The 14,399-nt window shown below is 37.1% G+C and overlaps 1 protein-coding gene across 1 annotated transcript in view; it reads left to right on the top strand.

Annotated features, from left to right (window-relative positions):
• LOC127865832 (prominin-1-A-like) overlaps positions 1-14,399 on the top strand; it is a 127,378-nt gene that overhangs the window by 50,907 nt on the left and 62,072 nt on the right. The window contains exons 4-7 of the mRNA XM_052405860.1: positions 66-198; positions 872-941; positions 11,389-11,472; positions 13,997-14,172. Of these exons, the coding sequence (XP_052261820.1) occupies positions 66-198; positions 872-941; positions 11,389-11,472; positions 13,997-14,172 (463 nt within the window). The remainder of the gene's footprint in view (positions 1-65; positions 199-871; positions 942-11,388; positions 11,473-13,996; positions 14,173-14,399) is intronic.

The raw sequence follows: 14,399 nt of genomic DNA, 5'->3' as shown, positions 1-14,399 counted from the left end.
ATTTAGCCAATTTTTACCAGAATTAGCTCATGTATGTTGTGCTTTCATTTTGCTTTATGTTTCAGCGTGGGTGGGGTGATTACCTTTCTGGGGGGAGAGCTGCTCCATCGGTCACTGACTGACGAAAACTCTGGCATGCTGGGTAGACTGGACAACAGTCTTCAGGGAGTGAAGACATTCGTGAATGACACTACTGAAGTATTATCAGTTTTTAGCGAGGCTGTTTTCCGAAAACCCGAGGTATTGTCATAGCCTTCTCGTCGTCCGCCGGCGTCGTGCTAAAACCTTTACATTTGCTCTAAAATCTAAGTGCTTCCACCAACAACTTTGAAACTTCATATGTAGATGCACCTTGATGAGTTCTACACGCCACACCCATTTTGAGTCACTATGTTAAAGGTCAAGGTCACTGTGACCTCTAAAAAAAATCAAAAAGTCTGACAAGCTTTCGCAGCTGAGCGTGGCACCCGTTATGCGGTGCTCTTGTTCTAATAAAATTATGAAACTTGCAATTTGAAATTCTAAAATATATGCATTGTATGCAGCATTGTATTAAAATTGTTTGAGCATTACACAATTAATCTTATTTATTGCCTGACTTGACCTTACTCAACAGAGTGCACCTTTGACTACAAACCACCAAAGTTTATGTAAATAACAACACTATCACAAAATGGAAATTCATTGTTTTTGTGAATAAAAATAAATAATTTTCAATATTTTACAATATCAATATTTTATCACTAAGCATTAAATTAAATAAAGTTTTTTCTTTTTGGTTCTATCTAATGTCATACTTTTGTGACAAGGCCATATTTTCAGGGCTTGATTTGTTACTTTTGTTACAATTTTACTCGTTATATAAATTCAGGAAGTAGTTGAACAAGCACAGAAGAAGGTTATTGACGAAGGTCTGAATAAAGTTTTACCTGAAATTCAAGGTATGTACATGTATAGATGCGTTTATGCCACAGTATTTTTATCTCTTTTAAAGACAAGAAATTTTAATGGAACCATCGATTTCTGATTTTGTCTCTCCAACTTATCTTTACTTTTTTGGACCCCTTGGAGTGGGAGACATTAAAGGGGCCTTTTCACAGATTTTGGCATGCATTGAAGTTTCTCATTAAATGCTTTTTATGCCCCCGAAGGAGGGCATATATAGTGATTGGACTGTCCGTCCGTCTGTTCGTCACACTTTGCGTTTAGGTTTCGAAAAATGCCCATTACTTCTATGTTCTTCAGATACCAATTTCATATTTGGCATGCATGTGTATATGGACAAGGCCTTTCCATACGCACACAAATTTTGACCCCTGTGACCTTGACCTTGAACTTAGGGTCCGCGTTTAGGTTTCAAAATCTGCGTTTAGGTTTCGAAAAAAGCTCATAACTTCTATCAAGCGTTTATAGGGGGCATAAGTCATCATATGGTGACAGCTCTTGTTATTGATAAATTTAAACATAAGACCAAAAAGTCTCCAGTAAAAAAAACAAGAATACAATTAAAAAAAGAAAAAAAAAGTAAACGTCAACTGGGCTCGAACCACTGACCCCTGGATTCTTGGATGTAAAAGTCTTCCGCTTAGACCACTCGGCCATCTGTGCTCAAGCTATGAGGGAATGTATTTTTTGCTTTATATAAGCAATCCTCGTAGTTTCACAAAATATAACGAAAACAACAGAACTTTTCCAAATTTTTCAATCGTTTTGCGTTGCAATGCTTTATAATTTTCAGGTTTTCAAATCATCAAAAGATGCATATAATGGATATTTTAGAGCATGTTAAATGTTCAGTATAACTGTTTCCTCACAAATATCATACATTGTAACTAAAAAGAAAATTTGCGAATCTGAAACACCTTTTTTATGCCCCCGGATCAATAGATCGGGGTATATTGTTTTTGTCCTGTCTGTCTGTCTGTCTGTCTGTCTGTCTGTCTGTCTGTCTGTCTGTCTGTCTGTCTGTCTGTCTGTCTGTCTGTCTGTCTGTCTGTCTGTCTGTCTGTCTGTCTGTCTGTCTGTCTGTTGTCTGTCTGTCTGTCTGTCTGTCTGTCTGTCTGTCTGTCTGTCTGTCTGTCTGTCTGTCTGTCTGTCTGTCTGTCTGTCTGTCTGTCCAAAACTTTAACCTTGGTTAAAGTTTGATAACTTTTGCAATATTGAACATACCAACTTCATATGTACCATGCATGTGTATCTCATGGAGCTGCTCATTTTGAGTGGTGAAAAGTCAAGGTCATCCTTCAAGGTCAAAGGTCAAATATCATTGTATTTTTCTTTCCTAAAACTTTAACCTTCGTTAAAAGTTTAATCATAACTTTTTTTAGCTCACCTGATTGCTCAGGTGAGCTTTTGTGACCGGTCTTTGTCCGTCATCCGTCCATCCACATTTGTTCGTAAACACTCTAGAGGCCACATTTATTGTCCGATCTTGATGAAACTTGGTTAGAAGCTTTGTCCCAATGAAATCTCTGTAGAGTTCGAAACTGGGTCGTGCCGGGTCAAAAACTAGGTCACTAGGTCAAAAAAAGAAAAAACTTGTAAACACTGTAGAAGTCACATTTCATGCCCAATCTTCATGTAACTTTGTCAAAATGTTTGTCTTAATGATATGTTGGTTGAGTTCAAAAGTGGTTCTGGTCCGTTGAAAAACATGGCCACCAGTGGGCAGGGCATTTTTCTCTATATGTATATAGTGAAAACATGTGAACACTCTAGAAGTCACATTTTTGGCCCAATTTTCATGAAACTTGGTCAGAACATTTGTTTCCTTGATATGAGAGTTGAGTTCGAAATGGTTATGGTCAGTTGAATAATATGGCTGCCGGGGGGGGGGCAGTTTTCCTTATTTGGCAATAGAGAAACCTTGTAAACACTCTAGAAGTCACAATTTGTGCCCAATCATCATGAAAGTTTCAGATTTTATGAATCTTGATCATAATATTTATTTTTGTAAGCAAAGTTTGATGTTTGGTAAGGGGGGTCAACTCAAAAAATAGGTCTCCAGGTCAAATCTTACAAAAACAAAATCACTCCATATGCCAGAGTTTTGGTTCAATAATGATGAAACTTGACCAGGATGTTTGTCTGGACAATATCTAGGTCAAGTTTGACGTTTGGTAAAGATTGAATAAACCGACTCCTCTCAGGTGAGCGAGGCCCTCGTGTAATATTGAACACAGCAACTTCATATTTGGCATGCATGTGTATCTCGTGGAGCTGCACATTTTGAGTGGTGAAAGGTCAAGGTCATCCTTCAAGGTCAAAGGTCAAAAATAAAAAATTAATTAATTTCTCTATTCATTCTCTTACTAACTTCTTGTGGAGCTGCACATTTTGAGTGGTGAAAGGTCAAGGTCAACCTTGAAGGTCAAAGGTAAAATATAAAAAACATAAATTTTCATAACTTTTTTTAATTTTGAACACAGCAACTTCATATTTGGCATGCATGTGTATCTGGTGGAGCTGCATATTTTGAGAGGTGAAAGGTCAATGTCAAGGTCATCCTTCAAGGTCAAAGGTCAAAAATTAAAAAAATATTTTTCCTTTCTCCATTCAATCTCTTACATACTTCTCATGGAGCTGCACATTTTGAGTGGTAAATGGTCAAGGTCAACCTTCAAGGTCAAAGTTCAAAAAATAACAAACATAATTTTTCATAACTTTTTATGCCCCCGGATCGAATGATCAGGGGCATATCGTATTTGGCCTGTCTGTCTGTCATTCTGTCAATATGTCCCAAAACTTTAACCTTACAGTAAAGTTTTGCAATAACTTTTGATATATTGAACATAGCAACTTGTAATTTGGCATGCATTTGTATCTCATGGAGCTGCACATTATGAGTGGTGAAAGGTCAAGCCGCAGGGCTTGCACTAAGAAATAAATTTTGGAAGTCCTGACTTCCTTCCCTTTACTTATGGAAGTCCCACTCAAAAATGTTGGAAGTCCAAACAACTTTAATATTGATGTTAATGGAATGTCAACTGCGTAAATGATCACAAACTCTTCCCATCCATTTTGGGTCACTATAATTCTGTAAAAGTAACTAGATATATCATACAACAAGGCGGAGACTACCCTAGGCTTTAAAAATAGGGAGAAGTTTGGAAAATCAGGGTATAAGTTTGTGCAATCAATATCGACTTAAAAGACAATACATGTTCATTTCAAAACTTTTATTATTTCTATCATTTTACTATGTTCATTCTAAAACAATAAATTCTCGTTAAAATCTACTTAATCATAACACATTTAAGTCATTCAACACATTTAAGTAATTTGAGATATGTGCAGTTGCACCTTTTCATCACATATTTATTGTCATTTTATTATCCTCATCCCTATGACTGCATTTGCAACAAAACACAATCTTAATGATTGGTCATGATGGAGCATCTAGTATATCAATTACTGTTTATCCGAATACTATACATGTCCGAAATATGTACACTTAATAAATGCCTCACCAGTTCAACTTAAATAATTCAAACTTTCCATGTTGTTATCTGTTAACAAACCTTATCAAATGTTTGTTAAATCCATTTAATGTTTTCTCCATTATTGAACCAACATTACTTGTAATTTGAATCGCCAGCTTTGAACTGAATGCGGGTTGAATGGTACAATAGGTCAACCATTTGCAATGTCGAAGGTCATGACGTAGCAATTTAATTTTACTAGGATAATTTAAATCTTATCCAGGAAATGTGTTTTCTGAATGTTTCTGACTAGTAAAATGACTTGTTAGTATAGAAAATGAACTGTGATTCCAGTTTATATAAGATGGTTATTACTCGTAATTATCGGTGAATTAACAAACTGAGATGACTCGCGGGACCTAATAGTAATACGGTAGTGAATCTATGTAATTAATTAAACTTTGATCAGTTTTGTTTTTCTTTAATTATTTTTTGCTGTCTTTCTTTTACCGTGCCCAAAACCAGCAGTTATCTCCTAATCATTAGACAACATACGCCACGCGCAAAGAGGCACGAGTGTGTTGTTACAGCTACCAATATTAAGCGACTGCTTTGTAACGGTCAATTTGCGATCCGCGGGGGGGGGGGGGGGGTGTATTGTGTAACCACATTGAGTCGGCAGAAAGCAGTGTTGATTGAAGTGTTATTTTAATAGACAAGTTACGTCACGGGTTGCTATTTTCGACGTATGACCAATTTTAAGGAAGTACAGTGGACGTCATGGGGTTTTGTTATCGGCGTATAGAAACAATTATCGGGCGTAATACACGGCCGTCCGCCGCTTAGTGCAAGCCCTGGGTCAAGGTCATCCTTCAAGGTCAAAGGCCAAAAAAAAAAAAGCGGCGCATTAGGGGGCATTGTGTTTCTGACAAACACATCTCTTGTTTAATTTTTTCAATTTACCAAAACGTGAAAAGGCCCCTTTAAGTTTTTCACTTTCCAGTATGTTCATCCTTACATGCCTCTTAAAGCTTGTATTTTCAACTCCTCTGTAATGGCTGGGTGGATCATCCTCAAACTTCTACAGCTGAATGACCTTAATGTGTAGATGATTGTACTGGAAGGAATTTTGGCTGAGATGGATCTTGCTTAAACTTCCATGGCTGAATGACCTTAATATGTAGATAATGGTTTTGGAAGGAAATTTGGCAGCGATCAGTTTGGGCAGAATTATGGAACGTAGTCTGTTTGTCTGCTATAGAAGATATCAGTCATGATCTGAAAAAACTGGGCATAATGCATGTGGGTAAAGTGTCGTTCCAGATTAGTCTGTGCAGTCCGAACAGGCTAATCAGGGATGACACTTTCCGCCTAAATTGTATTTTTTCTAAGAAGAGACTTCATTTTGAAAAATGTCATAAAAGCCGAAAGTGTCGCCCCTGATTAGCCTGTGCAGACTGCACAGGCTAATATGGGACAACACTTTACGCACATGAATTAAGCCCAATATTCTCAGAACGTGACTCATATAATCTCTAGATTTGTGTGCACTCAACACCTCTTTTTCTGCTTTCCAGATTTTGCTCAAACTTTCACAGTTGTATGACCTTAATGTTTGAATTACTGTACAGGAAGGAATTTCCACTTGAGCCTTTTGTGGCTGAATTATGGCCATGGTCTTTTTTAACCAGGTTTTCCGAAGGAAAAAACTGGTTATTAGATTGGGGAATGCGGGCGGGCTGGCTGGCTGGCTGGCTGGCTGGCGGGCTGGCTGGCGGGCGGGCGGAACAAGCTTGTCCGGGCCATAACTATGTCGTTCATTGTCAGATTTTAAAATCATTTGGCACATTTGTTCACCATCATTGGACGGTGTGTCGCGCGAAATAATTATGTCGATATCTCCAAGGTCAAGGTCACACTTTGAGTTCAAAGGTCAAAAATGGCCATAAATGAGCTTGTCCTGGCCATAACTATGTCATTCATCGTGAGATTTTAAAATCATTTGGCACATTTGTTCACCATCATGGGACGGTGTGTCGCACGAAAGAATCACGTCAATATCTCCAATGTCAAGGTCGCCACGACTAAAAATAGATTTTTTTTTAAAACAAACTTACAAAGGGGGTTTATTTTGTTTGTTCATTTCAAAAGTTCAGTTTGAGTTTTCTCTCTTTATCAGATTTTTTTTTCACAATGAAAACCTGGTTTTGTGACAATTTTGTCCCTTGTTTCCACTTTATAATCAAATATATAGTCACAAAAATTTAGTTTACTGAAACTTCTTGTTTCTGCAACCAGTTTTATCAGAAATTTTGTCTGATTTTAGCTCACCTGAGCACAACGTGCTCATGGTGAGCTTTTGTGATCGCCTTTTGTCAGTTGTCCGTTGTCCGTTGTGCGACGTAAATATTTGCCTTGTTAAATCTCTAGAGGCCACATTTATTGTCCAATCTTCATGAAATTTGGTCAGAAGATTGGTTTCAATGATATCTTGGATGAGTTCGAAAATGATAACGTTTGCTTGAAAAACATGGCTGCCAAGGGGTGGGGCATTTTTCCTTTTATGGCTTTATATGGCTATAGCAAAATCTTGTTAACACTCTAGAGGCCACATTTATTGTCCGATCTTCATGAAACTTGGTCAGAAGATTTATCCCAATGATATCTTGGACGAGTTCGAAAATGATGTCGGTTGATTGAAAAACATGGCCGCCAGGGGGCGGGGCATTTTTCCTTATATGGCTATAGTAAAACCTAATTTTGTTAACACTCTAGAAGCCACATTTATTTTCCGATCTTCATGAAACTTGCTCAGAAGATTTGTCCCAATGATATCTTGGATGAGTTCAGAAATGGTAACCTTTGCTTCAAAAACATGGCTGCCAAGGGGCGGGGCACTTTTCCTTATATGGCTATATATGGCTATAGTAAAATCTTGTTAACACTCTAAAGGCCACATTTATAGTCCAATCTTTATGAAACTTGGTCAGAAGATTCATCCCAATAATATCTTGCATGAGTTCGAAAGTGATGCCGGTTGGTTGAAAAACATGGCCGCCAGGGGGCGGGGCATTTTTCCTTATATGGCTATAGTAAAACCTAATTTTGTTAACACTCTAGAAGCCACATTTATTTTCCGATCTTCATGAAATTTGGTCAGAAGATTGGTTTCAATGATATCTTGGATGAGTTCGAAAATGGTAACCTTTGCTTCAAAAACATGGCTGCCAAGGGGCGGGGCACTTTTCCTTATATGGCTATATATGGCTATAGTAAAATCTTGTTAACACTCTAAAGGCCACATTTATAGTCCAATCTTTATGAAACTTGGTCAGAAGATTCATCCCAATAATATCTTGCACGAGTTCGAAAGTGATGCAGGTTGGTTGAAAAACATGGCCGCCAGGGGGCGGGGCATTTTTCCTTATATGGCTATAGTAAAACCTTGTTAACACTCTAGAGGCCACATTTATTTTCCGATCTTCATGGAACTTGGTCAGAAGATTTGTATTAATGATATCTTGGATGAGTTCGAAATTGGTAGCTTTGCTTGAAAAACATGGCTGCCAAGGGGCGGGGCATTTTTCCTTATATGGCTTTAGTAAAATCTTGTTAACACTCTAGAGGCCACATTTATAGTCCAATCTTCATGAAATTTGGTCAGAAGATTGGTGTCAATGATATCTTGGACGAGTTCAAAAATGATGACGGTTGGTTGAATAACATGGCCACCACGGGGGCGGGGCATTTTTCCTTATATGGCTATAGTAAAACCTTGTTAACACTCTAGAGGTCACATTTATTTTCCGATCATCATGAAACTTGGTCAGAAGATTTGTCCCAATGATATCTTGGATGAGTTAGAAAATGGTTTTGGTTGCTTTAAAAACATGGTCACCAGGGGCGGGGCATTTTTCCATATATGGCTATAGTAAAACCGTGTTTACACTCTAGAGGTCACATTTATTGTCCAATCTTCATGAAATTTGGTCAGAAGATAGGTCTCAATGATATCTTGGATGATTTTGAAAATACACTGTAACTCCAATATAGCGCGGTCAATGGGGTCCAAGCCGCGAAACAGCGTTATGACGGATCCGCGTTATAGGTTTTGAGCTCATTTACTGCAGGGCGCTATAAAAAAAACAGGTATAGAATAGCCTATAATATAGGTCATGTATATTGCCATGCTGTGTTGACTCAAATACATGCATATAAACCGAATCGTATCGATAACAGTATACATACCGCTTTTCTTATGTGCACATTTATCCGATAATCCAATAAAATTGCTACATCACTTAAAAAATAATAATCTTGAACATTAATGACGAACTATGTTTAAGAAATTCGTAAACACAACAGTACGCATATATGCCATTTTCAGAAGTGTTAAGAGTACAGTGCATTATGGGGCAGAGCTTTCATTGGATGAGCGACTTTAAATTTAGATTGAATGCAATACGACTCATGTACAAAAAATTGTTTTATTGCGTCATACGCATGCAAAAAACGTGTTTCCCGGGGACTTTCTGATACCGCGCGAAAATGAAAGTGAAACTCTGTTAACAATTACCGGTTCACTGCGTTCGCATGTAAATAAATCGTCTGCATTATTTAATTTGTTATACACGAACTGAAAGATTAAATGACATAATACTAGAATGATAATGAAATGACTGAAAAAGTTGTTTTATACAGTAGGCAGTATATTTCACAGCCGCTCATTTAATATAGTCAAACTGCAACCATATCAAAGTAAGAATGTTTCAATCGTTTTGAATTACTTTAATTGTATAACCATCCCGCTTGCACTTAACTTATGGAAATTATCGCACTGAACCGCTCTGATGAGGAATGCATGTAATAAACACTGACACGCGAGATTTTCACACCTTTATTGACATTACACAATAGATTAACACCAATTAGCTGTCGGTGTTGTTTAACCTCCAGGTGATAATAATCGGTTCAACGAACGGTTGAATAAAGCAATCAACATGTGATTGCCGCCATCTTTGAATTGTCTGAAAATACATGAAGTTGCATAATACGGATTTGAATCAGAAATCAAATGGAAGGTTGGAGAAAAAATGGGATCCAAGCACCCTCCGCGTTATATTGGATTCAGCGTTATAACGGAGCGCGTTATATTGGAGTTACAGTGTAATTATGTTTGCTTGAAAAAGATGGCTTCCAAGTGGCGGAGCATTTTTCCTTATATGGCTATAGTAAAATTGTGTTAACAATCTAGAGGCCACATTTACTGTCCTATCTTCATGAAACTTGGTCAGAAGATTCATCCCGATAATATCTTGGATAAGTTCAAAAATGATGCCGGTTGGTTGAAAAACATGGCTGCCAGGGGCGGGGCATTTTCCCTTATATGGCTTTAGTAAAACCTTGTTAACACTCTTGAGGCCACATTTATTTTCCAATCTTCATGAAACTTGGTCAGAAGATTTGTCCCAATCATATCTTGTTATCTTAGGTGAGCGACTTTGGGCCTTTCAGGCCCTCTTGTTTCACTGTTGAATATAAAGTGGATCTTATTTGTCCAAACATGTGTTGTGGAGGCCATGGTTTCTGTGGTACTTTTCTAGTTAGCTTGGCTGTTTTCGGAGAAAACCCAATGTATTGTCATAGCCAGCTCGCCGTCCGACGTCTGACGTCGGCGTCCTGCTAAAACCTTTACATTGGCTCTAAAATCAAAGTGCTTCCATCTACAACTTTGAAACTTCAGATGTAGATGCACCTTGATGACTTCTACATGCCACACCCATTTTGGGGTCACTAGGTCAAAGGTTAAGGTCACTGTGACCTCTAAAAGAAAAAATTCTGACAAGCTTTCATTTATTCAAAACTGCACTCGCAGCCGAGCGTTGGCACCCGTTATGCAGTGCTCTTGTTTAAAAAAATTTTTTTGATGAAGCTTAATATATATTATTTATCAAAATCTCACTAGAAAAAAGAAAATCCCAATGTATTACTCTGTTTTTCTTTGACATAGATTTTAAACAATTTGTGTAGTCTTCTCAGATCAGCTTTTCAACTGTAAAAAATAATGCTTCCAAGATGAATTTACTTCCATAATCACGTCAGTGCTATGGGACACTTACTGTAAGCTTGTTCAGGAGCATGTCACTGTAGTCAAGCTGTCGGAATGCTCCTCACTTGCATTTCTTGTAGACAGATAATTATGTAGAACAATATCATCAAAATACACATTTAATGAAAGTTTGCAATAAAACAAAGGGAGAAAAATCTTTGGCATTTAAATGTCACCTTTCCTTTTCCATCATCAAGTGTTTAAATATAGGAACACCAAATATAGAACAACCTAACATCTGAACCATTAAGTTGCCTGAGAATTCTGCTTGCTCTTTTTTCTTCAGGAAATATTAAAAATTGGTTGTAGGAAAATAAGGAAATACAAGAATATATTTTCACAACACTTGTTATAATTATTATTTTGCTCTCTTAACAAAATGTAAGGGAACATTTTCAAGCTTCTCTCAGTTAAGTATTTTTTTATCCCCCGCCATTGGCGTAGGGATATTGTTTTGGCGTTGTCCGTCTTTCCGTCCGTCCGGAGCCATATCTTGGAAGTGCTTTGGCGGATTTCATTGAAACTTGGTATGAGTATATATATTGATAAGAGGATAATGCACGCCAAATGGCATTGTTCACCATCTGATAATAACGGAGTTATGGCCCTTTGTATCTTGAAAAAAGCTTTTTTGAGTGTCAAATATAACACTTTTGTGTCCAGAAGCATAATGGCAGGGGATATCAATTCAACAAATTTGCTTGTTATGGTTTTATCAAGCCATTTCATGATTTTAAAATAAACAACAAGCAATGAAACTTCTAAGCCTTTATTTAAATATTTTAATGTGTGAACAAGTCCCTATGTGCCCTGATGTTGTTTTCCCCAGTAACAGTTGACTCTGGTCTATGTTTGCAGGTGCTGCTAACAAGACAGTGGAACAAATTAAACTCAGCATTAATGCTACTAGTCTGTTGAAAAAGGCAAAACTAGTGGGAAGTGGTATGTTTTAGTTTCTTACACCGCAATATTGTGATATATTGCAGATACAGAGCAAGATGCTCCTGAGATACCCATAACAATTGTGTGCATTATGGGATTTTGAAATTATGTTGAGTCAAATGATTGTATATCAAGAGGTTTTGTCATTTACAAAAATCATTTTGTTGGCTTAAAGATCAATGACACAGTGGATCCTTGAATTGGATATAACTTATTTATGTATAAAGTGATTGGAGATTTTTTTGTCCATCCCATAATGTGTTCTTGTCTGGAACATAACTTTATGGTTTAAATAGCATTTAAAAATAAGTTGGTACAAATTATCATATTATAAACTTATCATTTTAACTTGTCACACACAAAAATCTTGTTGAAAAAAGCTTAAAGATCAAGGACATAGTTAAAACTGTTGATAAGTTTTATTGATATCCATTTTATAAGGATAGTTATATTTATAATAGCTTTTAGCCAGTCTCTGGAATAATGCATGTGCTGTCTCAGGCTAATCAGGGATGACTCTTTCACCTTTTATGGAATTTTAAAGGAAATCTTTTCTAAATGAAAATCCAGTTTATGGGGAAAGTGTCGTCCCAGGTTAGCATGTGCTGACTGCACATGCGAATCTGCGATGATTCTTTATGCAGGTGCATAAAGCGCACGCATGATCTATTTTACCCTTCATCTAATTTTGTTAAAGCTGAATTATTTTCTCTTTTTATACCCCCATTACTGGTAAAATTATACCTCCATTACTGGTTATGGGGGCTATATAGGAGTCACTTTGTCGGTCTGTCTGTCGGTCTGTCTGTCCCGAAAATTTCATCTGATCTTCACCAAACTTGGTCAGAAGTTGTATCTAGATTATGTCTAGGTCAAGTGTAAATATGGGTCATGCCGTGTCAAAAACTAGGTCACGGGGTCACTAAGTGCGTTTTAAACAGAAAGTTTGTCCGGACCATAACTATGTCATTTACAGTTAGATTTTCAAATGACTACATTTGTTCACCATCATGGGACGGTGTGTCGCGTGAAAGAAGTACGTCAATATCTCAAAGGTCAAGGTCACACTTTTTGAGTCAAAGGTAAAATGCTTGTCCGGGGCCATAACTATGTAGTTTATTGTGAGATTTTAAAATCATTTGGCACATGTGTTCACCATCATTAGACAGTGTGTCGCGTCAAAGAATAACGTTGATATCTCCAAGGTCAAGGTCACACTTTTAGTTCAAAGGTCAAAAATGGCAGAAAATTAGCTTGTCCGGGCTATAACTATGTTGTTCATTGTGAGATTTTAAAATCATTTGGCACATTTGTTCACCATAATTGGACGGTGTGTCGTGCGAAAGAAGTACGTCAATATCTCAAAGGTCAAGGTCACACTTTGAGTTCAAAGGTCAAAAATGGCCATAAATGAGTTTGTCCGGGCCATAACTATGTAGTTCATTGTGAGATTTTAAAATCATTTGGCACATTTGTTCACCATAATTGGACGGTGTGCCGCGCGAAAGAATTACGTCAATATCTCCAAGGTCAAGGTCAAACTGAGTTCAAAGGTCAAAAATGGCCATAAATGAGCTTGTCCGCGCCATTACTATGTCGTTCATTGTGAGATTTTAAAATCATTTGGCACATTTGTTCACCACCATTGGACGGTGTGTCACGCGAAAGAATTACGTTGATATCTCCAAGGTCAAGGTCACACTTTGAGTTCAAAGGTAAAAAATGGCCATAAATGAGCTTGTCCTGGCCATAACTATGTCGTTCATTGTGAAATTTTAAAATCATTTGGCACATTTGTTCACCATCATTGGACGGTGTGTCATGTGAAAGAATTACGTCGATATCTCCAAGGTCAAGGTCACCCTTTGAGTTCAAAGGTCAAAAATGGCCATACAAAATCTTGTCCGGGCCATAACTATGTCATTCATTGTGAGATTTAAAAATGACTCTGTACATTTATTTTGTTCACAGTCATTGGATGGCGTGTCATGCGAAAGAATTCAAGAGTTCGAAGGTCAAAATGGCCATATAGTGTTAATGGCATAATAATTCTTAAAAATCGCCATAAATTAGCTTCTCTTGTTTTGTGAAGACAGAATGCAAAATAGTCTGTGTCAATGCAGCATGTGGGGGTATACATCACGTCTGTGACAAAGCTCTAGTTTTTTTTTTGTTAGGCACGTCTACATCTTTTGCAACGTAGACTGTTTACTTTTCTTTAAAAAATTATAAGTTCAAATTGACAGCATCTAAAAAGCTGAATTTATTTGATTAAACTGTTCAACAACTATGTACACAATTACTTTTATTATTTTGCACCTTGCGCTCGCCTCTAATAACATAAACAATGGGATCAAAATATATAAAAAAAAATTATTGCACTTGTTTGCTAAAGAAGTTTTCAGTCCAAATTCCTTCAAACAACTGATGCATTTGTTGTGTACTTATTTAGCTTTTGGATAACTATGTGGAAAATAACTGTCATGAAGAAATACATGTTTAAGGTAATATATTGTTGTTTCAGCTGCCAATAGATCCAAAGAGAACCTTGAAGTTATACAAGCAGCACTCACTAATCTCACACAGCTCCAGCAGACCATTAATATGAAATTGAATGATACAAGAACAAATTTGTCAACTGCATGCAATTCGGCTCCATGTGGCATTACAATTCCAACATTGAAACCTGATTTCAGTGGGGTAGGCCAATTAAAACATAACTGCTCATTCTTTGTGTTAAGCAACTATGCAAAGCAGAGCAAAATTTGATGAAGAGCATTTGGGACCTTTTGTTTTCTTTATACCTGAAACAAGAAGGCAAGGTAAACTAATTGTGTCAGCAAACAGGCAAGGTATTCAGTGAGCTAGTTTTTCAAGAACGACATTGGCGCATTCCTGGAAAACAACTATTTATTCACTATGTTGAA

The sequence above is a fragment of the Dreissena polymorpha genome, chromosome 2 (assembly GCF_020536995.1).
Source record: "Dreissena polymorpha isolate Duluth1 chromosome 2, UMN_Dpol_1.0, whole genome shotgun sequence".
NCBI lineage: Eukaryota > Metazoa > Mollusca > Bivalvia > Myida > Dreissenidae > Dreissena > Dreissena polymorpha.
The sequence above is the reverse complement of the archived record's forward strand: the minus strand, read 5'-3'. Positions and strand labels throughout refer to the sequence as shown.